Source organism: Aedes aegypti, chromosome 2 (genome assembly GCF_002204515.2).
Source record: "Aedes aegypti strain LVP_AGWG chromosome 2, AaegL5.0 Primary Assembly, whole genome shotgun sequence".
Taxonomy (NCBI): domain Eukaryota; kingdom Metazoa; phylum Arthropoda; class Insecta; order Diptera; family Culicidae; genus Aedes; species Aedes aegypti.
This window is the reverse complement of record NC_035108.1, coordinates 197679218-197704371: the sequence shown is the minus strand read 5'-3', so window position 1 is coordinate 197704371 and position 25154 is coordinate 197679218. Positions and strand designations below refer to the sequence as shown.

The 25154-nt window shown below is 36.6% G+C and overlaps 1 protein-coding gene across 2 annotated transcripts in view; it reads left to right on the top strand.

Moving 5' to 3' along the window:
* Positions 1–25154, top strand: part of LOC5578859 — a 108866-nt gene that overhangs the window by 36500 nt on the left and 47212 nt on the right. The window contains exons 2-4 of one of the 2 annotated variants that reach the window (XM_021843662.1): positions 9058–9103; positions 14314–14532; positions 14631–14708. In XM_021843662.1, the coding sequence (XP_021699354.1) occupies positions 9058–9103; positions 14314–14532; positions 14631–14708 (343 nt within the window). Of the gene's footprint in view, positions 1–9057; positions 9104–14313; positions 14542–14630; positions 14709–25154 lie in introns of both variants that reach the window. The other variant, XM_021843661.1, reaches the window with a different exon arrangement.

Genomic DNA, 25154 nt, shown 5'->3' with positions numbered 1-25154 from the left:
TAAATTTTGTTTGCTTCATGACCTTAACTAACGGATATCAAGTGAAGAGTACACTCTTAAAAATAATGAAAATTACTCTGGACGTAATTCTGGTTATGACTGAATGACACATGATGTAAGTGATGGAACGACACAAAAACGTGTCCTTGAAGATGTATTGAACAAAAAATGTAATTTTACATGTTAAAGGACACGAAAACGATGGAACTGTGATCGACATTTCCCGAATCAGACACTAACGTATTTTAAAATGGACACAAATTTACGTCATTCGGCTCGCTTCTTTTATGTGCATCCCAAAAGACGTAAATCACATTATTTTTTGGTACTGTGTAGTATTTGGTCCTTTAGTTGCGCTATCTGCTCTTGCGGGAACAAGCGATGCAATCAGGATCAATGTTGATTAGCGTATTGGGTATGCCGAGCAATTTATTTATTATATTGGTAAGTTCTTTCCATTTTATATGTTGTTTACACGGGTAGAAATCAGAATATAAAAACAAGATTATGACTCATGATATCATGATTCCAGCGTGTTTTCGTCTTATGAAAATACACCATGATTTGGACTCATGATATCATGAGTCAGATTGCCGTAACGCAACACACTCGTTAGGTTTTTGTAGCTGATTGCTCGGAATCATGATTCAAATGCCAAAAATGCTGAGTCGCGCATCCGTTTATGATCGACAAAATAAAAAAAAAAGTTAAAAATAGCATGCATTGAGATTCGACCCAAGCATCTTCTGATTGTGAGCCACGTACTCTACCACTCTACCGCTTCGTCATCTTGAATTAAGAGTGATCGATACGAATGTGATGAAGCAAAGTGCGCCGCTTAGTGTTTTCACACTGGATGTTACGCTTATGAGGAATCATGATTATGACTCCAGGAACCATGATTTGTGATCCTGATATTATGACCTAACCAATTTATGAATTTCATGATTTGTAAATCATGGTGTGGGGATCAGATTTTTATCCGTGTATAATATCTATATTTTGTTTCATATTATTTTTCCATACTATTTATCGAACGATTCTGTACTTTTCCTCGAATGTCGTATCCGCAAATAACAGTCTCCCGGATAACCCTTTTCCTTGAATCCCATTTTTCTGAATGACCTGCCTCTTCGAGAAGTGATGCAGTTCATGAAGGTGCAAGAATAATTCTCAGTGATAGGCTGCGTACCAGATGACTGGTTTGTTCTGAAATGCAGGAAATTGTGAAACGGGATACTTGGAGAATAGACATTCAACGGACTGACGTTCGATGAAACGACATTTGGGGAATCAATATTTAGGGCAAAGTAGCACAATCCCTTAATTAAATGGATATTACGATATCATAGCATTTGCCTACAGGGCTGTATGCGCTTGAACCCTAATATTCGGTATTATTAAAGAAATTGTTGGTTGAATTGTCTCGAGAGATCCTTCAATAAAAGCACGTGATCATTGAGAGGCCCAAGACCACTCTCGAAGTTTGATGAAATGTGTTAAAGTTTAAAGCTGAAAAAATGTTCAACTTATATGTTCTTAAGATAGTCAGTTCAAACCCTTGTTTATTTTGGACCAATAATTTTCATGTGATAGTGATAAACTTTCATAATCAGTATGCACTAAGAGCAGCATTTTCGTGATTGTAAATTTGATGAGATAAGTTTGAAACCCTTCTTTCATTGATGCTTAGCAATTCGAAGATTCTTCCAGTCGTCGCGTGGTTGACCACCGTCAGAACTACCACGCTGCTAGTGTGATCGAAAAGCGAGTTTTTTCACCATTGTTGTACAAAATACAACAGCGCGGCGACTAAAGTGTTAAATAAAAAATATCATATATTTCTATGTGTATGATTCATATAGTACTTTACGTTCAAACATAATCAAACATTTGAAACATTGAATCTTAAGTATTGATTTATTTATATATATATTGATTTATTTTTATATATATATATATATATGTATGAGTGAGTGGCGAAAACCAAATACCATGACCCCACAGTTATGGATCAAATAGTGTTGAGTTCAACCCATAAAATTCAATAAAACAACAACAAAAACATAAAATTCTAATGTAACAGCACAAATTAAATCGCTTAAAATTGGAACTTCGATTAGCAAACTATTTTGAGGGGAATATTTACTTAAAATTGCATAAAAATTAAAAATTCAATCAGTTTTTGAAAATCATATTATGGATGAATTTTCATATTATGGATCAAATTGTGACATTTTACGGATCAGCGCGCAATCAAGATATTTCCAGCTCAATGTATTTGTATTGCATGAATTGACGAAAGTACACAATGCGTCGCATATTACTGTAAAAAATAGCAGTGTTGGAGCTGGAAACAAGGGAAAAATGTCCTCTTATGGACAGTAGGAATTAGGAACGGAACATTAAATAAAATCTGAAGGTGCTTTTCAGATAGTTTACACTTTGGAGACACAAAGCATATTTGGAAGCATATTTGATCTCTAAATAAGTTGCTGGCCAATTTTTATGTTTTTGGAAATTTTTTGTGATACTGCGTTATAGTAATTGAAACATGAACTGTTTTTGCTCCACATCAAGTTTTTCACCCATTTGCGTTTGATCAAAAATAAATAAATTTACAAACCTTGATGTGTAATGAGTTTGATCCTTAGTGCTATAGCCCAAAAATGTCGAATCCAATGCTTAAAATGGCAGAAATCTACGTCCTTTAGAAGTGATCCATAACCGTGGTACAATCATTTCCTGGCCCATGTTATGTATCACCAGTTAGAACTGCTAATATTCAGTATAAAAAATCAAGAATCAAAAAAAAACTATTTTCCAAAGATGAATTCATACTAAATCTATACGAAAGAGCATTTTTTATGCTATAACATTTGAATTTTACTTCCTGTGGGAGCTTATGAATGCTGACTGCACTTCTTACAGAAAACGACCATATAATGATAGCTGCATGGTACCAACTGAACATTTGTCAAAAACATAATTTTTTAGCAGTTGAATGTTGTACTCAACATTACAAATGGTAGAAGACAAATAGTATTATATGGCAAAACTATGTTTTATGTCAACGTGTATTTTTTGAGCGAGTTATCTGATGTTAACGCCAAAGTGATCCGTGACTGTGGCATGATAAATGAATAATAACGGGGTTCTGATACTGTTTCGGTTCAGTACAGTGAACTGCTCAACACTAGTAAAAATTGAGGCTAGCTTTGAGAGTAGGTATTTGTCTTAAGATTCACAGAATCCAAACTAAGCCTCAACCTATTCTAGATATCTGTAGCATCACCACTAAATATTACTTATCAGTAAGCAAGCAAGAGCTAATGACACAATAAAATTTCTGCTTGAAGCTTACTATCTACTGCAATACGGAGCTTGCTCTCAGAACTTGGTCGAATATCCCCCACAAAGATATACCTAACCAAAGAATTTAACAAAGTCGTTCGTGGCAACAAAGCAAAGCTATCTTGAAGTTGTCTGGATTCGATTCCCTGTTGATACAGGATCCTTTAGTTATGAAAATTTCCTGGCCTTTCCTGGACATACAAAATAACAATTTTGTCCAAGAAAAAGCTCTGGGTTAATAACCAACTATAGAAGGGCTCATGAGAACACTAAGCTAAACAGTAGACTCTGTGGATGTGTAATATCAAGAGGAAATATAAGTTACATCAATAAGATGTTTTTCTACGAAAACCTAATTCTGCTCGTACTCATTTTTATCTTCGTCTGTTTTAGCTTGTATGCGCACGATAATTTGCAGTCAATTTTCCCAACAGTTTCCGCTCAACTAGGTTGCACACAAGCGATAGGTGTTACAAATCGTTCGTTTACGGATGCTCAAATGCCATCGAAAGCACAAGCATGTCAGTACCCGATCAGAAGTAAATAGCAAGCTTGTAACAATCACGTGTCAGAATGAGGTATAATCCTTCGGCTTGTTTTCTAATTGCAATTATATGAATAAGACCTGATGGAAGTCCTTTTTATGCCATCATAACATAATTATCTAATTATAAGCTATTTTTTTATATTTGTGCGATGAAATCGTTGTTAAATACCACTTCAATAATATAGTTTGCTATTCACTTATTATTGTAGTTGTTATTCATAGAAATTCATGGTATTCTGAATCCTACTCCCATCGTATGAAGAGCATAATTTGAATACCTTGATATATTATTCGTCTGACATGTTATTCTGATCGGGTTGTCATGAGTAGCGTCGTTACGCTTTGGTTTGAGAATGAAATTTAATATTCACCGATCGAAATCTCGCATTCAGGGAAACAAATCTCGATGCTTTCGGAATCATCACGATTGGTGGCAATTTTCATCCGGTTTGGTACTAATTTACAAATAGACAAATGCAAATGAAGAAACGAATGAGACAGTTTCGCTTCATTAATCAGGTTCATGTCGAATGCAGTCGCATGGAAAAGAGGGTCACTTTATGAAATATTTCCGAGCTTCCGAATTTTCAGTGATTTCTCCAAGAACTTCTTTACCAGTTTTTACTGAGTTCCTCCTGGTAAGCTCAAGTTTCTGTAGGCTTTCTAGGAGAAACTCTTTCGAATAGCTCGAAGAATCTCTATCAAATTGCTTAAAAAATCTTGCAAGAGAATGCTTTGGAAATTCTTTTAAACATTTCTCAGTGAAGGTTCCTCTACGTACTTTTTAATTAAAAATCCCAGTTTAGGATTCTATAGAATAACTGAAGATTTCTCCAAAAAATGTTTCAAAAAACTCTAAGAATCTTACCAAAATACTTCAGGATAACCAAACATGGATTCTTTCAACAAATTTTTCAGAGAATTCACCAACATTTTGTCCACCTTTGTCAATGAAGATTTTCCTCAAGTTTCTTTTCATATTCATTCAACAAATCATTCAGAAAATCTCTCAAAGTATCTTCAAGGATAACATGAAAATTTCTTATTCCGGACACTCTACTTTGTATGGGAAATATTTCACACGAAATGTTTCAATTTTTGCCGTTCAAAAGTTCACACTTTCGAAGCTCGTTTTAATCATTTTTTTCCACAGATATCTATGAAAATTTATAAAACTCAACTACCTCAGACGCCTCTTTAGTGGTTTGTCAATTTCAAATACTGATTTGACTTTTCTTTTTATGATTTTCATGAGCTGTCCGGAATTCGAATCAAAGTGTCCGAAATATGAGGCAAAAGTAAGGAAGCATCTGGAATATGAGTCATGAAAAGTCCACACATTTCAATCTTTTTAAAATTATTCATGTATCGGAATCAAGATATTTGCCCACCATTCGAAAGTTAGATGGTTTGATGGCTCAATAGCACAGAGGAATCATTCAGATTGGTTTATTTTATATACTTCCTGGTGGGTTATAGTTCTTTGATGCCTTAAGTGTCCGTAATATGAATCAAAACGGTATTTGCAGCAAAACATCCAAGAAAATATTTTGCATGAGCTCCAAAGTTTCATGATACTATGGTGATTGATATAGAAAAAAAAATTCTACTAGCATAAACTACATATAAACTTTTTTGAAGGGCCTTTTTTATTAGGAGTTTAGAAGTTTAAAGCAAAAATATTGGCGGAATATTTTTTAAGAACTTTGCCAAAGATGGCTTATGACAAAATGACGTAATTTTGGATTTTACTGAATTCAAATCTTGGTGAAAATTTTTGTATTACTAAGAACATTTGTTGAGGAATACCATATGGAGTTTCAGAAATAAGGAGCTATACGTAAGAGAACTCTGGATTTTTTTAAAAACTCCTATGAACTTTGAGTGTACCGTAATCCGGGGTAACATTGATCATTTTTTTTAGTTTTTCTTAAATTTATCATTCAACAATACAAATGTTACAAGTTTCATATTTTTAAAACAAGTACTGGCACCCACCGCTCCTAGCTATGTACTTTATTTTGTTTTTCGAAAGATTTAAACATGTTTAAATAAATGTTTTAAGTGATTTTTTGATTCAGCTAATATGGGGTAACATTGATCACCCAAGTAAACAACGTTCGCTAATATTGGAAATGTCGTTACTTACTAAAATCAGGGCCCCTGAAGCCGAATATGAAGACCAAACTCTTACAAGTCATTTACTTTTTGAGTTATTTCAAAATTAAAAACACCTTGAACCGCGTAATACGCCTAAAAGTAGGCAATTTCCGCAGGAAATTCTACATTCGTAATAGTATTTAGTTAATGTTGCCTAAATGAATAAACTTATGAAAGATTTGACAACGGAATCGTTTTCGGCGATGCCATTTTTAGTAATACCCGCATTTTACTTGATCACATCGTCTGCAGAACTCATGTGAGACAGTAATTTTCGGTAGTGTCAGTGAAAATGATAGAAATCATTGTTTCAAAAAGTTGACAAATTTGCGCATGAACTAAACGCAATTTTGGCAAAAACCTTAATTATCATTAGCTTATGAATATACGAAAGAGAGGCACCATTCATGGTTCGAAAATGCTTCATCAATAAATCTTTATTTGAACGTTTAACAAGATGAGTCATCCCGATCAATGTTACCCCGCTGATCAATGTTACCCCGGATTACGGTACCTTTTTCTTCAGGATCTTTAAAGAATTGCTCTTTGGAACAGAAGGAACGGAACAACGAAAGATATGTAATAGGTGAATGATTACAGGATGACTAAAGCCTCTCTTAAGAATTGAAAAAAAAATCCAAACAAAGTTTTATCGCAATCTTCTTCAGAAATTATTCTTGAAATCTAGCATAATTCCTTACTTGCCTTCTGGATTCCCAGAATTCTTCCAGAAAGTCTCTAGATATTCTGCTCTGGATTGAATCCCAGAATATGGATTCTTCCAATAATTGACAAAATTATTTCTGAAGAAAAAAGGAATAAATATCCTTTAGTACTATGCTGATTCTAGAAGCAAAAGAATTTCTGGGATTTACCAAGTAATTTCCACTGAAGATTCTAAGGCAAGAGCCGTTTCAAAAACACTTTTCGTAGAAAATCCTTTTGAATCAGAATTTCCAAAAGAAAACCATAGAGGAATTTCTGATGCAATATCTCTTATAGAATTTTTAACGGACTTTTGATGAACTTCATGAAAAAAATTGTAATAAAATTTTTGGGTAAATTATTCACAAGTATTCAAGTTTATTTTTTAGAGGAATTTCGAGGGAGAAATTTAAGTTTTTGAAATGTTAAGTATTGTTTTTTAATTGAATCAATTTGTGGATAATAAGTAGACATAGAAGAAATGGTTGTCCTCCAGGAAGAATTCACGTTGAAGGTATGAACAAATTCCGCAACATTATTTAACTATTTTTCAAGAATAGCAAAAGTTTTTAAGCGCCCCCGTTACATTCCTTGAGGATTTTGATTATACTAAAATTTATCAAAGAAAATTTTGGTTTGGTTTGAAAAAAATGCATTTTTTTTTTTGGAAATTAGGCTGATACAAATATTAATTTTTTATTATTATTATGAAAATTTATTGGCTTTTTTCGGTGAATACAATACCTATACTAAGAGTGAAAGGGAGTAACGAAAGTAATGAAATGACAAGATGGATAGAATCGCAAGCGAGCGACGAGAGAAATGAATAGAAGTTGAAAATTTGTTTTAACAGAGGGCCATATGTGTGAACAACACAATCGAATCGACAAATCGTTGCCTAACGTCCTGGTCTCGAACGGCTAGATGTTGTAGTGTTGGTCACTACTAACACTAGACAGGCACTAGATTGTGTTGTTCACACATATGGCCCTCTGTTAACACCTTGAGCAAGGCATCTTCCAAAAACATGAGAAATCGTAATACAGTGAATAGCCCGATTTAATCCAAAACATTTAATACAGTATTGTTTGCATATTTAGAAAATTCGAATTTTGCGAACCCGATTTCAAGGGTATTGAGGCTTTTCTGCACTATGGAATTTTTACAACGGACGTGTCAAAAAAGTGCGCTTATCGCAGAATTTTTGTGTCAATAAAAAGGGTATGGTAAAGTGATTCAGAAGATCACGGTAGATTCATGTAAATTATTTTTTTTTTATTTATCATTTATTATCATCAAATATTCTGGAGAGAGCCTGGATGACTCTGGTGGGCCTTATAGGGTAGGTGTTCCCTTAGTTGTGTGTGCTCCTTTAGTTGCGTAATGCCGTTTTCACTGATTTTATTACATTAGCCACGGAACCGACACTGCCAATCGACGTATTGGCTTGTTGATACACGGAATAGTTGAAAAGAGCGTTCAAATTGCTTTAAAACTGATGAAATACTACTAAAATTGCTAAAACTTTTCTTACTTGTACCAATAGTTGCGGTGAAGTGTTCCTATATTGAAGGATCCCATAAGAAAATAACGGATACCGCAACTAAAGGAACAGTGTACCAATAGTGTAGGTATCATTTTTCACTGACATGCCGTGGATTACAGCGATGAAATTATTTTTCTCATTAAGCCAATGGTCGTTACTTTCAGTTACAACATTAACATGTAGGTACACTAATTGCGCTTCTTGAATTTAGGCGGTTTAATGAAGTGCAATCATGTTAAGTACCTCCATTATTGGTACATCTACCCTAAATAAACCTTGCAATAAATAGTTCTAGTCATAAAGCGCATGCAATCGTTGAACAAACATGATGATTTCCTCCGACGTTTAAAAAACTCAATTATTCACGCTACAGATATGCCCCCTTTTTTGCCACGCACCAAACGGACCCATTAATCGGGCTTCTTGAATAATATCCGTCCAATTCGCGAATGGTTGCAAATCTCCTCGGCGTCTCGGCGTTATCTTACTCAAACTCATTGACTGAATCCGATCTAGGCTTATCCGTTTTACTGTGCCTCTGTGGCTCATTTCTCATCGTGTCAAAATGCACCCCCATGAATCCTCCCAATCAGCTGAACAAAGCCACCACCCCCTTTGTGGAAAAGCGATGCAGCAAGAAAAACTGATGCGTCCGCTCATTTGGTCATCCTCGACTTTGCCCGAAGAGAGCGCGAAGGAAAAAGTGAAAAAATCTAATAAAAACAAATATTTCTTATTGTTTCAGGTTACGTCACGTCGGGTGGTATGCTTTCATCATAGTGGCGGCACAGGTGAGTTATAAGTTCAGAGCGGTGGCGGCTATTTTATCTACCACTATTGCATAGTGATTCCATTGGCACCACTAGGCGGGCATAAATCGAATTATACAATATCAGATAAATACAACAATAAATTTGTTGTTTTTACTGAAATCACTTGAAACATTCCGAGAACGGATTGCTTTATGTTTAACAAAAGCAGTGTTATAAGGATTATTATTATGAGTGTTAAAAAGTTTATTCGCAAACAACTTTGATTTTTTTGTCATGATACTTAACGTCGTCGAAAAATGATCTGAGATACATTCAACTTCGATAATGATCGAAATTTTGACACCGTCTGCCACATAAAACATTGATGAATAAGCGAAATGACACATTGAGGCTCTCTATTTAGAATTGTTTGTAAATTTATTTACTTTTTGAGCTTCGGAAAAGAATAAGAGTAATGCAGATATCATACTTACAAACAGGAAAATTTATCAATATACAACAGGGACGTGTATAAAATTCATGTTTTTACATTATTGTGAGCATGACTGATCCAAGAAAATGTATGGAAGTGAATAACATAACAACTAATTTTTCAGCTTTTGGCCTACTGGTGGAACCAATGTGCACGGCCCTATTGGCGCGTGTGGAAGTCAGCGAGTAGGCAAAAGTTTGAAGCAACCGCTTGACCCACTCGAAACCGATTGTCTGACTATCTGCGTGCCCTGGGCTTTGTCGCGATGGTGGTGGGCAGTAAGGGGAGGGTGGAGAAGCTGGGTCAGTGTAAAACCTAAACCGAGCATGAAAATTGGAGCACATGTTGCTACTCGGCAAGAGCATGTTCGACCATTCAAAAAATGTTAGACCAATTCAAATTTGATTTTGTCAAATCAAGATTTTTTGCAAGGTCAGTCATGGTTCATATTTAGATCAGCCAATTGTCTTTGTTTCTATGAATTAGGTCCACAATGTTGGTTTGGGAAAGGATGAGACAAGCTCACGCTCATCATGACTTAGCAGTGCTTGAGGCAAGTACAGGGGATACTACACTTTTTTATATTAAACTTTGGGAGGGATTATTAGAGTATGTTTAAAACTACAAATGAACTTTAACACTTTTTGCAAAAGTCGAGCACTCGACACTGAAGAAGTCTGTAAGTCGCAGACGAAATAGGCCTATCTGTCAAGATAAGCAACACATATTAGAGTTTAAAGGTATTTGCTCACCTTAGTGATTTTAGTATTTTATTTTTTTGCAAAAAGTGAAGTGTTAAAGTTCATTTGTACAGGGGATAACTTTTATAAAACTTATAGCTTATAACTTTTTATAAAAATGGATAACTCACTTTTCAAGCATTCGGTGACAAATTTGGTCCAATTTCGGTAATTTGCTTGGCCATGAATGTTGATCTGGACATGCTCCGGAATCACATTTTTCTGTCGCTTGTAATTTTGTGCGGTGGTAAGTTCTATAGATATTGGCATTTTTTCAAAAACCTAGAATTAATTGAAGATTGATTGCAGGTGGTCGCATTAAGATTCGTCGGAAATCTTTTGAGATTTGGCCATTTCCGTTAATTTAGTTCTGGAAAATACGATCAGTCACGTTTGTATTTCCAATCATGTATGTATCAACCGGAACTATGTCCAAGTGGGCATCAATCTTCAAGATGATACTTCCGAAAAATATATTCAAAACCATTCGATGCTCTGACCAAACCATAAAGTAGATTCCAGGTGCCCTGGGGGAAATGGCCAATTAAGAACATGTGCAGTACCATATCAATATGGGTGTCATATTGGAAGATTTTTGAGGAATATGCTTTCCAGAGCCACTGGCTATCATGATCACTCTATAGTAGGTTCCAAGCTGAGAGAGACTCGCGAAGAGGAAAAATATCAACGTCAGCTCAGATTCCGCTGTCACGAAACGTCAAATGCAGTTTTTATGGCTGCAAAAGTGAAAAGTATGGTATTTGCAATAAACTGTTATTAAAAACCTCAGTCGTCGGAGCAGTGTTTCATCTTGAAGTTTGATGCCCACTTGGATATAGCTCCGGTTATGTTCAACCTGATTGTAAATAAAAACGTGACTGATCTTATTTTCCAGAACTAGTTTTACGGAAATGGCCATATCTCAGAAGATTTTCGACGAATCTTAATGCGTCCACCTGCATTCAATCTTCAATTTGTTCTAGTTTCTTGGAATAATCTCGACATCTTTAAAATCACGCACCGCAAAAAAAATAGTTATAATTCAGAATGTAATGGTTTGTGAATTTAAGAACAGTGAAGAGCTCTTCGTTTGGAGAAGTGCCCCAGTCATCCATATCGTCATCGCCACCGTAAATTTCAATTTGCTGTATTATCAATTCTTCTTCTTGGCATAACGTCCTCACTGGGACAGAGCCTGCTTCTCAGCTTAGTGTTCAATGAGCACTTCCACAGTTATTAACTGAGAGCTTTCCTTGCCAAAGTTGCCGTTTTCGCATTCGTACATCGTGTTGCAGGTACGATGGCACTTTATGCCCAGGGAAGTTAAGGAAGTTCCAATTACGAAAAGATCCTGGACCAACCGGGAATCGAACTCAGACACCTTCAGCATAGCTTTGCTTTGAAGCCGTGGACTCTAACCTCTCGGCTAAGGAAGGGCAATTCTCAATTATTCATAACAAATCAGATATTGTATGACGCTACGAGAAGAATTAAGAGATTATAGCAAGTAAGTGGTAAACACATTAGGAAATATTTCACAATTAACTCTATAGTACATGTTTGTTGGCTCTGAAAAAGGCCGATTCAATTGTTGAATTCGATTAACACGGACACATTTTCACAGCGCACTGGTTGATATCCACCTCGCCTGATGAAGTTTGCGGTGGCGATGACAATGGGTGCTTAAACAAGCGGCTTCGGCTGATTTTCTTCAGCTATCTCGTACAAATTTTGCGTTTGCACCGATCCCTTCACGGACAATTCTGGAAGCGAGAGCCAGAAAAAAAACTTGAGCGATTTCACAATCCGGACGCTGGATTTGCAGCAGCTTGATGATCAAGAGCTCTATGGTACAGGTAGTGAAGAGCTGAGTAGGTTCGGTAAAGCTCTTGCCAGCTCGAAAGCGAAAATAGAATGAAACCGAATTCAACGAATGAGGTATGCTTTATACCCTTAGAAAAGCAGATGATGCTCCTCCTTTTCGTATTCTTCGCTTTCTGATATGGGTAACAGGCTATATGAAATTGATGTCTTGGCAAGGGATGTACAAGATGAGCATTATGCTGTTGTTACATCCCGACGGCACTACAGCAGCGTCCTCGGAAACATCCTCAAATTGCCGTATTGTCGATTGTTCGTTATAAATCATATATTGTATGATGCTACGCGATAAATTAAGAGATTATAGCAAGTATGTGGTAAACATATTAGGAAATATTGCACAAATAACTCTTTAGAACAAATTTGTTTCTCTGATAGGGCCGATTGAATTGTTGAATTCGGGTAACACGGACACATTTTGACGGCGCACTGGTTGAAATCCTCCTCGCTCGATGAGGTTTGCGGTGGCGGCTTCTTCGGGGGCTTTTCCATCGCGGCGGTCCTTGAAACTTGGTGGGGTTTTGCTTAGGAACTCCCTTCTTTTTCTCCTCCTCATTCTCGGATGCCAGCCATAGCCACAGTCTCCTGGGGTTTCACTTCTCTCTTGCCAATCTTGCAATCTTGCCGACATCCCAGTTGTAGTTTCCGCCGATGAGTTTTTCGATCTTCTGCAGGGAGGACCCGTTCTTCATGGCGGCGGCAGCGTCGATGGCTTTAGCTTCGGACGGCATCTTCTCTCGGTCGGTCGACGGTCAGTTTGATTTGAGCAAAGCAGGACAAACGGGGGGGTGGAGGGTCCTATCGATGTCTGTGCCTGGGAGCACGCCCGGTCAAAGCAAGCCGATCTGTTGCCTGCTGAGATGCGATCCATGCGGAGAGTAAAAAGCCAATGACGTCAACTTTTCTTTAGATTTGCCTGAAATCAACGTTCTCTTTTAAAACAGTTATTAAACTATTTGGACAGGTATGTGGGATTCAGCAAGTTAACGACATGAACCTTCGATGCCTTGTCTTTCGATTGAGGTGCTAATCAAGAAATTTCGTTAAGCCAGCAAAAAGTTATAAACGATTAAAATATTTCATGCTAACGTAAAGCTCTTGGTTTTGGAATTTCAATTTCACTCCTGTATAGAGAAGAAATACGTAGTACTACTTCAAAATCTTGTTTACATTGCACTATTGACCTGGGACGCAATCTAGCGGGTCAAAATAAATAACTCGGTAACGAAACATTTCTGGCATTTGGTGTCTTCGGAAAAGTGTTTTGTAACAATGAGGACTATCTACTAACATAAACAGATAGTTCGAAATTCTATACGGATGATAATGGTGACGCTACAAGCTAACCTTTTAATGTGACGTTTTAGAGACTTGACATATTCTGTGAAGTTGTTGATTTCGATAAAAATAGAAAACACTCGAAGACGTCAAAATTCCACAGCCTACTGTTTTTGAGAAATTCGCAAAATAATACCAAATTATCAAAAAATTGATCTTTTCAACGAGTTTGACATTTCTATTAAGAATCATGTCAGATAATATTTTTTACTGACAAAACAAACACAGATATTTTGAAAATATGACGTAAAAATAATTAAGAAATACCGAAACATTCTGAAAAACAGTGGAAATCTTGAACTTCAATATCTCAAAAACCACAAAAATTCGCAAGCTCAAATTTTCAGGCGACTTATAAAATTAACGAGTCATGAAAAAAAAACTTTCATAGTAGTCAGGAAATTCAGTTTTATTACGATTAACGGAGTTGATATTAAGTAATGGAACATCAATCCATGGCGGTATAACTTGCTGTTTTCGCATTCTTACTTGAATTGTGGTTGAAGGGATTGTTTGGTATGTTGATAACTTTCCACATTTTGGGCTCAAGAGTGAAGTGAAGATTTTATGGGTGGCGCGTTTTGGGGGTCATCTAAAATGACTGATTATGCTAATGTGGCCGAAATCAGCTACTGTGAAGATTCGATTGCACAATATGTGCCAAATTTTGTTCCAAACTTACCACCATCCAGCCCTACGTCGCATGTGTTAAAACAATGGTCAAAATTTCATTTACTAGGTGTACTCTTTGCACTTATATGGTTTAAATGCTTTTGTTTGTTTTCCAATTATTTCAGACAATTGTCTTCACGCAATCGGCGGACAGTGGTAGTTCAAGTGCGACCACGGCGGTTCCTGTGAGTTTCCAAAACAGCATCAGCAACGGCAGCTTCTACAGCACACATGCCCTTACTTCAGCGGTTACGGCAGCTGCAGCTCTGACAACTGCCAACCGAGGTTCGATCTCTTCTACGGTGGCGCCTAAAGTCCAACGAAAACGAGGCAGTTCGGGCAAAGTGAGTAAAGTGAGCGATTTATATCTAGCAGACAGATAACAATTTACGTGACACGATTATCCACCCTCGTCGCTCGTTGACCGACATCTCTCTTGCAGAAAAGTATCGTCGTCACCCAGCCCGTCGACAACGTTAACAGCTCGCGCGAATCACTATCCCACGAGGGCAGCGAACCGGTAAGTGTTATAAATATACAGTAGAGTTTCCTATGGTACGGTACAAACGACAATTTCCTTCTACAATAATTTATAATGTTTTTTTCGAAGATTACGATCTAAGCCCCAGTATGTTACAATGCTGTTCTGCAAAAAAATATCATAACAGTCAATGTTGATTTCCGTACAATATAGTCAACTTTAACATGCTTCAGTTTTTTTTTCATTTCAGACAATTGAGCTGAAATTTTCTCCACATTTTTTTTCTAATCCCCTACCGGAAAGTGAGATTTTAGGTAAAATTTTTCGAAATTATAGCAGCTCTAAAAAAATAATTTCTTTTTGACGTTGGCCTTCTTAAATTTTATACCATGCCCACACAGTTACGGATCACATACGGTAATGTATGTTTGAATTTTAAACCTGAATTTTACGCTCAAAATACACATAACTGTCTTCAAACATTTGTAATGTTGAGCAATTTCAAGTAAACATCAATAAAACCAGTGTTTAGTTTGTTTTTGAACATCCCTATCCTTTTCTGGAACATATTTTATTTTCCGTGTAACTTACGGGAAAATCGGTTAGAAATTATTTCAATTCTATCAGACATTTTTTCAAAAATACAAAAATGTTAAAAAAAACTTATGTAAAACTGTCGTTATATGCGTGTTATAGCCAAAAATCGAATCATTTTAAATTCCGAGCTAATAAAAAATACACAAAATTTCAAGGGGTACCCCGTCTATAGGGGCTGGGTATTAGAGGGTTTATTTGCAGCTCTATTTACGACAGTCCAAAAACCGTACACCCTAGAACATCCTAAGAAAAAAAAAACACACTCACTACCACCAAGCAACGAACAAAATCGATCACTTCGCCGCCTTCCTCACCATTGTTGAACCAAGCCCCGGTTTTTCAGTCTTTAGCCAAGCATCCTCCATTCATCAAGTCGAATGAAGCAGCCTCTTGTACGATCCAACCTCAATGCAGACCAAATAACAATACATCACCTGATTTCGTTCTATCGAGTCTTACATAATGGAGGTTCAGCAACTGACTGATCACCATCCTCCTGGTTTCGAAGCATCGACCTGTGCAGTGTCATGACTTCTCGTTGCCGTCACTTGCAACCACTTCATAGACAGATCTTTTAAATTCAGCGTGAAATTACCCCCAAAAAACCGCAATGTGGGTATAGGGTGGGTTAGAAGTACAAATTTAAAACAGAAATCGTCATATTGATAGTCAATCATTTTATGTAGTCATCAAAACTAAATCGATGACCAAAAACACTGTCACCACCCTAGTACTTTTTAAAGTAGTATGGTCATTTATACAAGCCCGCAATGGAAGGCAATGAAAGAAAGATTGACCACTTGGTATAGACCACACCTAGTCACAAGAAGACGTTAGACGGTACCTACCAAGTGGCCCCAGAAAGGTGCATATGTTAGTTCTAGCTCAGTGGTTTTGTGTGTTCAACAAAGGTCAAACACGCGTTCCGTTCATTTTCACGTGTTTCTATCGATCGTTGCTGAGTTAAGGAATCGACATATTTGGCACTAGCTTAGAACTAGTAATTCACATCACATGTGTAACATAATTAAAGTAAACGCACTAAAAATAGACTACACGCACGTAAATTTTGCAATTTTCGATCAACTAATTTGTCGGACACAACACCTTTGTTGAACCAAAAGTCAAATTTTGCCATATCAACTTTAAGATTTAAGAAACTCTAAGAATAAAAATCTGATTGCACAAACATGTTTGTTAATTACCGAACAGTTCAACATTATATATATATATATATATATATATATATATATATATATATATATATATATATATATATACAGGGTGTTTGGTTCCATGTTTTTAATAATTGGAGGGTAGATAGGTCTCCATGAGATATGAAAAAGTGCCCATGGAACATAGGGTCGCAAATCACTGCTAAGTGAGTTATTCACGATTTTAAGATTTTCAACTTGTTCATCTTTGGAACCACATATCTAATTAACTATGCGTCATACATTTAATCTCAGCGCATGAATCGAAAGCTTATGATCTAATCTATCTTAGTTTCTTGGACGTAATTTTTGTAGAAAATGATTCAAAGGCTCAAATTACGAAAAGTTTGCAAAAAGAGACGGAAAAATCAGCATTTTTCGACGTATTTTTATGAATTCTATTAAAATTATCGTAATTAATGTTAAAAAAAATCTTCTACAAAATATGCATTAACTTGTTAGCTACCAAAGTGTCTTTGAGAGCAAAAGTGTATCTCTTGTAGATTTGTCACAATATCATGTTGAAAGTTGTGCTTCAAAGAGCAAAAAAATCAAAATAAATATCGGCTGATAACTCTATTCGTTCGTCCGTTCGTGTGTTGATGCCTCCGCGTGTGGATGAAGTGCTCGGAAACGACAGATGTCGGTCGTGCCGAAGCGAAGGGGAAATGAAATCGCTTCGCAACATGCGCCATTTCTTTCTTCTCTTCGCGGCGTTTGGTTTGCAAACAGACGCATAAATAGATTTAGTGCGGTCGCCGCACGACCACCGCAGTAGCGAAAGTGTGTTCATAAAGACTGATCCCTTTAAATTTCTCGCACTAGTAGCTGAGCTACGGTGCAGAGCAGATGGGGGGTGCGCTTGCGCGTGTAGCGAGGACTCAATTTATGCATTTCTCGCTTATGACGTGGAACTTTTGATGCATTTTGAAGGGTTTTAGGTCGTCTATTAATTACATAGAGGTGGACAAGTGAGAGTAGAATTTATGACGTGCCATTCACGCCGTTGTAAAAGTACAACACTACCAAGTAAACCTCGCCCGTGATACACAGCACGAGCGAGGTGAATTCTTAGGTTCAATAAAGTAATTTAGGTATCGCACTAATGCTCAGCGTGAACTGTTGGAGCAGCAGGATGAAATATCTCACAAAATTAGTGACCGTCTATCCTACTACAGCTTGGTTTTCTGTATAAGGTTGCTTACAAATTATGTTCAATAGATCAATAATCTCTCAGTTAACTATTTTTATAAAATCAAATAATAGACCTACATGTAATATTTCATATAATTTTCAGTGTCGTATCCAGAAAATTGCTCAGGGGAGACGAACGACGCAAAAAAGTGGATATTTTTACAAAAATTGGGATGGCTTAAGACGGTTCAACCACATCATTTTGTTTTTCTTTTATCCAGCAAAATAATAGAATAACTGCATAAAATTAAGAATTTCTTTTGAAATTGAGACTTTGGCAGTTTAATAGGTTCTATGTGCAGTCACAAGAATTAAAAGTCACAATTTGTAGATCAGTACTTTTCTTAAAAAAAAACTGAAGCCTTGCAATGTTTGTAATATGAAATCAAATAATTCATCAAATTCCAACATTTTTACTTCATTATTGAAACAATTTATGATAGATTGAACGAAAACGACACAATTTTATCAAGCAGGTTGATGAGGTTTTTGTACAAGAATAATAAAATATGAATAAACCTTTTGTTATGCTTCAAATCAAATAGTAATCAGATCAGTACCCAAATATTTGTAGTTCAAAATTTCATTTTTTTTCTCTCTCTCTCTGTTGAGTTACTGAGATTTTTTTTTTAATTTGAATTAAAAACCAAGAGAAGTGTTAATTTTGAACGATAACATTTGAAATATTTGCAGTTTGCTCTAATAGATGGAAAATTAGAAATCAAATTGAATATAATTTAACAATTAAATGTATTAAAATGAACTTAAAACAGTCACAGTCACAATTAGAAATTGAAGCTCTTTCCAAACTTTAGCCAAGTTTTAATCATCAAGTTAACTGTAACTCTAGCGATGGCAAAATCATTTGAAATTTGACTCATGGAACATATTCAAGGCATGAATGTGTATGATTTTGCACGAATTAAATTAAAAAAAAAATACCTGCTGGAAACCCACCAAAACCCGGAAATATGAGAATATGTCATTTTTCAAACAAAACTAGTTCCATGTTATTTAAAGCTCCCACAGCAATTTACGGATGCTAATGGTTGTCACTATGGCAAGCCTGTAAAATTTGGTGAAGGGAAATATCCTTCATCATTTTAGTAACAGAACCTCCGAAATGTCAAGAAGGCGAAAGTGTAAACACGACACGTAGCAAAACATTTTTTGGGATGAACAATATTTCATTAATAGTATGTATCACTATCAAGAACTTTGGTGATCACTAAAGCCTCTCACTAATTTGAATTTCAAATCCAAATGTTTAATTTGAAAAATAAAATTCAATTCCCATTTTCAACACTGAATAAGCCAAACATGCTTTTAAGAGCGTTTTTCGTATTTCAAGTGGTTTCACACCAAAAACTTACTCCAAAATCCACTAAGGTGGAGAGGGAGGGAAGGTTGACCCTCAAACACACCCCCTCCCACTGATCACTTGTTTCTATTTTATAGACAATATGATCTTAATTTTCTTTCTGGCGTTATGTCCCAACTGAGACAGAGCCCTGCTCCTCAGCTTAGTGTACTTATGAGCACTTACATAGTTGTTAACTGAAAGGTTTTCTCAGCCAAAGTTGCTGTTTTGTATGTGTATATGGGCAGAGGCATATACGTTTTAAATATTTTATATGGGACAAAGTCCACGAGACCCCTCCCAGCTCTGAAATTCTTTGGAAATGAGCATGTAGCTTAAGGACAGCCAAAAAAGCACTGCAATATTAAATAAATGAAAAAAAAACTCTAGTGAAATTAAATGGTATAGTACTAGATTCGGGTTTTCTTTTATTTATAGGTATTCCACTAAACAGCTTGAAGATTTAATACACAATATTCTAAATTTTTCTCATGATCTCAATTAAATGCTTTTCACACAAAACAAAAGCATGATTACTGCATTCACATGAAAATATTAATTTAGAAAATATTCAAGATCTATCCTGCAACTTCCAAGTTGTTCCAATAATTTCTCCACAAATTCCTTCAGGAATTCTTTCAGTTAATGTTCTCAGGAGTTTCCCAGGGATACCTTCAGACTGAGACCACTTGAGGAATCCTTTGTCGGCAAATACCAGGCTGGTTTTTGGGAGAGCCGATCCGACAACGAATCAGATATTACCAGATACATCTTGCAAATGAACTTAGATAAATTCTTGGAGTATAACTAGCAGACTCACCATCTGTTTGGATTGGAGACGAGGTGTCAATGTCGTGTGTGAATTTAGATGGAAGTAAGGAGACGCACTTTGGAATTCATTGTTCAACATTGCACTCCAGGGTGATATTAGAAGACCAGCGAGCAAAGAAATGACACTATCATGACACGGTCACATCTTCTTCTTCTTCTTGACATTACGTCCTCACTGGGACAGAGCCTGATTCTCAGCTTAGTGTTCTTATGAGCACTACCACAGTAGTTAACTGAGAGCTTTCTTTGCCAAAGTTATCATTTTCGCATTCGTATATCGGGTAGCAGGTACGATGATACTTTATGCGCAGAGAAGTCAAGGAAATTTCCATTACGAAAAGATACTGGACCAACCGGGAATCGAACCGAGACACCTTCAGCATGGCTTTACTTTGTAGCCGCGGACTCTAACCACTCGGCTAAGGAAGGCCTACGGTCACATATGGTCCTTGGTCTTGTGGACGATATCGGCCTTATTTAATTCGATCGCAGGTCAGTGGAGGAGGTTTTCGAGGCTCTGAAGAAACTGTATTTTTAGGGATTACCCCTGATACTCCTTCAAGAATTATTTTATGAATTTCTCCAGGGTTTTCTCCAGAAATTGTTTGGTAAATTCTGGCAAATTTTTTTTCAGGGATTTCCTATGAGAAACATCAAAGGATTTCTCTAGGAACTCTAAAATTTCTTCGGGGATTTCGCGGATTTCACCTAGCACTCCTTCTCTTAGGAATTCCACTAGGGATTTGTTCAGAATTTCTTCCAAAGATTTTAACAGGAATTCTTCCAAAGATTCTATCTGGAATACCTCTTTGAATGCCTCCAGAAATATTAACAAGGATTTCTCGTAAAATACTTCCAGAGCTCCCTCCAGGAATTCCTTAAATTACATTCCTTCAGCATTTTCTCCAGAAATACCACCAAGAATACCTCCAAGAGTTTCTCTAAGGATTCCTCTAAAAATACGTCCAAGGTCCGATAACATTTGAAATATTTGCAGTTTGCTCTAATAGATGGAAAATTAGAAATCAAATTGAATATAATTTAACAATTAAATGTATTAAAATGAACTTAAAACAAACACAGTCACAATTAGAAATTGAAGCTCTTTCCAAACTTTAGTCAAGTTTTAATCATCAAGTTAACTGTAACTCTAGCGATGGCAAAATCATTTGAAATTTGACTCATGGAACATATTCAAGGCATGAATGTGTATGATTTTACACGAATTAAATTAAAAAAAAAATACCTGCTGGAAACCCACCAAAACCCGGAAATATGAGAATATGTAATTTTTCAAACAAAACTAGTTCCATGTTATTTAAAGCTCCCACAGCAATTTACGGATGCTAATGGTTGTCACTATGGCAAGCCTGTAAAATTTCGTGAAGGGAAATATCCTTCATCATTTTAGTAACAGAACCTCCGAAATGTCAAGAAGGCGAAAGTGTAAACACGACACGTAGCAAAACATTTTTTGGGATGAACAATATTTCATTAATAGTATGTATCACTATCAAGAACTTTGGTGATCACTAAAGCCTCTCACTAATTTGAATTTTTTAATTTTAAAAATAAAATTCAATTCACATTTCCAAAACTGAATAAGCCAAACATGCTTTTAAGAGCGTTTTTCGTATTTCAAGTGGTTTCACACCAAAAACTTACTCCAAAATCCACTAAGGTGGATCCTCCCACTGATCACTTGTTTCTATTTTGTAGACAATATGATCTTAATTTTCTTTCTGGCGTTATGTCCCAACTGAGACAGAGCCCTGCTCCTCAGCTTAGTGTACTTATGAGCACTTACATAGTTGTTAACTGAAAGGTTTTCTCAGCCAAAGTTGCTGTTTTGTATGTGTATATGGGCAGAGGCATATACGTTTTAAATATTTTATATGGGACAAAGTCCACGAGACCCCTCCCAGCTCTGAAATTCTTTGGAAATGAGCATGTAGCTTAAGGACAGCCAAAAAAGCACTGCAATATTAAATAAATGAAAAAAAAAACTCTAGTGAAATTAAATGGTATAGTACTAGATTCGGGTTTTCTTTTATTTATAGGTATTCCACTAAACAGCTCGAAGATTTAAAACACAATGTTCTAAATTTTTCTCATGATCTCAATTAAATGCTTTTCACACAAAACAAAAGCATGATTACTGCATTCACATGAAAATATTAATTTAGAAAATATTCAAGATCTATCCTGCAATTTCCAAGTTGTTCCAATAATTTCTCCACAAATTCCTTCAGGAATTCTTTCAGTTAATGTTCTCAGGAGTTTCCCAGGGATACCTTCAGACTGAGACCACTTGAGGAATCCTTTGTCGGCAAATACCAGGCTGGTTTTTGGGAGGGCCGATCCGACAACGAATCAGATATTACCAGATACATCTTGCAAATGAAATTAGATAAATTCTTGGAGTATAACTAGCAGACTCACCATCTGTTTGGATTGGAGACGAGGTGTCAATGTCGTGTGTGAATTTAGATGGAAGTAAGGAGACGCACTTTGGAATTCATTGTTCAACATTGCACTCCAGGGTGATATTAGAAGACCAGCGAGCAAAGAAATGACACTATCATGACACGGTCACATCTTCTTCTTCTTCTTGACATTACGTCCTCACTGGGACAGAGCCTGATTCTCAGCTTAGTGTTCTTATGAGCACTACCACAGTAGTTAACTGAGAGCTTTCTTTGCCAAAGTTATCATTTTCGCATTCGTATATCGGGTAGCAGGTACGATGATACTTTATGCGCAGAGAAGTCAAGGAAATTTCCATTACGAAAAGATACTGGACCAACCGGGAATCGAACCGAGACACCTTCAGCATGGCTTTACTTTGTAGCCGCGGACTCTAACCACTCGGCTAAGGAAGGCCTACGGTCACATATGGTCCTTGGTCTTGTGGACGATATCGGCCTTATTTAATTCGATCGCAGGTCAGTGGAGGAGGTTTTCGAGGCTCTGAAGAAACTGTATTTTTAGGGATTACCCCTGATACTCCTTCAAGAATTATTTTATGAATTTCTCCAGGGTTTTCTCCAGAAATTGTTTGGTAAATTCTGGCAAATTTTTTTTCAGGGATTTCCTATGAGAAACATCAAAGGATTTCTCTAGGAACTCTAAAATTTCTTCGGGGATTTCGCGGATTTCACCTAGCACTCCTTCTCTTAGGAATTCCACTAGGGATTTGTTCAGAATTTCTTCCAAAGATTTTAACAGGAATTCTTCCAAAGATTCTATCTGGAATACCTCTTTGAATGCCTCCAGAAATATTAACAAGGATTTCTCGTAAAATACTTCCAGAGCTCCCTCCAGGAATTCCTTAAATTACATTCCTTCAGCATTTTCTCCAGAAATACCACCAAGAATACCTCCAAGAGTTTCTCTAAGGATTCCTCTAAAAATACGTCCAAGGTTTCCTCCACGAACTACACAAGAAATAACTTTAAAATTCTACTAAGAATAGCTCCAGGGATTCTTTAGGATTAACTTCATGGTTTCTTCCAGGAATACCTTAAGGTAGAGGAATATCTTTCAGGATTCGTCCATAAATTACTGCTTAGATTCCGCTAGCAATAGCTTCTAAGATTCCTCCTGAAATTTGACCATGGGTTCCTCCTGATAAACTTCAGGATATTTTTATCAATTTCTCCGTCATTTGTATAGGAGCTGTCTAGTAACATCCTGTAACTCCTCCGGAGATTCCTGCATAATTTCCTCCAGAAATGCTTTCATTTTTTCCTCCAGGAATATCTCCAATGATTTGTTAGGAAAACCGTCAGGGTTTTCTCTAGCAATCAATAACATATCCATTGATTTTTTTCAAGAGTACCACTAGGGTTTTCTCTAGGAATACCTCCAAGGATTCCGTCAGTTATAAACCCATGAATCCCTACTGGAAAACGTTCAAAGATTCAAAGAACAATTCATCAGAGATATTCCAGTTAGCAGTAATTTATGGACGAATCCTGAAAGATATTCCTCTACCTGAAGGTATTCCTGGAAGAAACCATGAAGATAATCCTAAAGAATCCCTGGAGCTATTCTTAGTAGAATTTTAAAGTTATTTCTTGTGTAGATCGTGGAGGAAACCTTGGACGTATTTTTAGAGGAATCCTCAGAGAAACTCTTGGAGGTATTCTTGATGGTATTTATGGAGAAAATGCTGATGGAATGTAATTTAAGGAATTCCTGGAGGGAGCTCTGGAAGTATTTTACGAGAAACCCTTGTTAATATTTCTGGAGGCATTCAAAGAGGTATTCCTGATAGAATCTTTGGAAGAATTTCTGTTAAAATCTTTGGAAGAAATTCTAAACAAATCCCTAGTGGAATTCCTAAGAGAAGGAGTGCTAGGTGAAATCCGCGAAATCCCCGAAGAAATTTTAGAGTTCCTAGAGAAATCCTTTGATGTTTCTCATAGGAAATCCCTGAAAAAAAATTTGCCAGAATTTACCAAACAATTTCTGGAGAAAACCCTGGAGAAATTCATAAAATAATTCTTGAAGGAGTATCAGGGGTAATCCCTAAAAATACAGTTTCTTCAGAGCCTCGAAAACCTCCTCCACTGACCTGCGATCGAATTAAATAAGGCCGATATCGTCCACAAGACCAAGGACCATATGTGACCGTAGGCCTTCCTTAGCCGAGTGGTTAGAGTCCGCGGCTACAAAGTAAAGCCATGCTGAAGGTGTCTCGGTTCGATTCCCGGTTGGTCCAGTATCTTTTCGTAATGGAAATTTCCTTGACTTCTCTGCGCATAAAGTATCATCGTACCTGCTACCCGATATACGAATGCGAAAATGATAACTTTGGCAAAGAAAGCTCTCAGTTAACTACTGTGGTAGTGCTCATAAGAACACTAAGCTGAGAATCAGGCTCTGTCCCAGTGAGGACGTAATGTCAAGAAGAAGAAGAAGATGTGACCGTGTCATGATAGTGTCATTTCTTTGCTCGCTGGTCTTCTAATATCACCCTGGAGTGCAATGTTGCACAATGAATTCCAAAGTGCGTCTCCTTACTTCCATCTAAATTCACACACGACATTGACACCTCGTCTCCAATCCAAACAGATGGTGAGTCTGCTAGTTATACTCCAAGAATTTATCTAATTTCATTTGCAAGATGTATCTGGTAATATCTGATTCGTTGTCGGATCGGCCCTCCCAAAAACCAGCCTGGTATTTGCCGACAAAGGATTCCTCAAGTGGTCTCAGTCTGAAGGTATCCCTGGGAAACTCCTGAGAACATTAACTGAAAGAATTCCTGAAGGAATTTGTGGA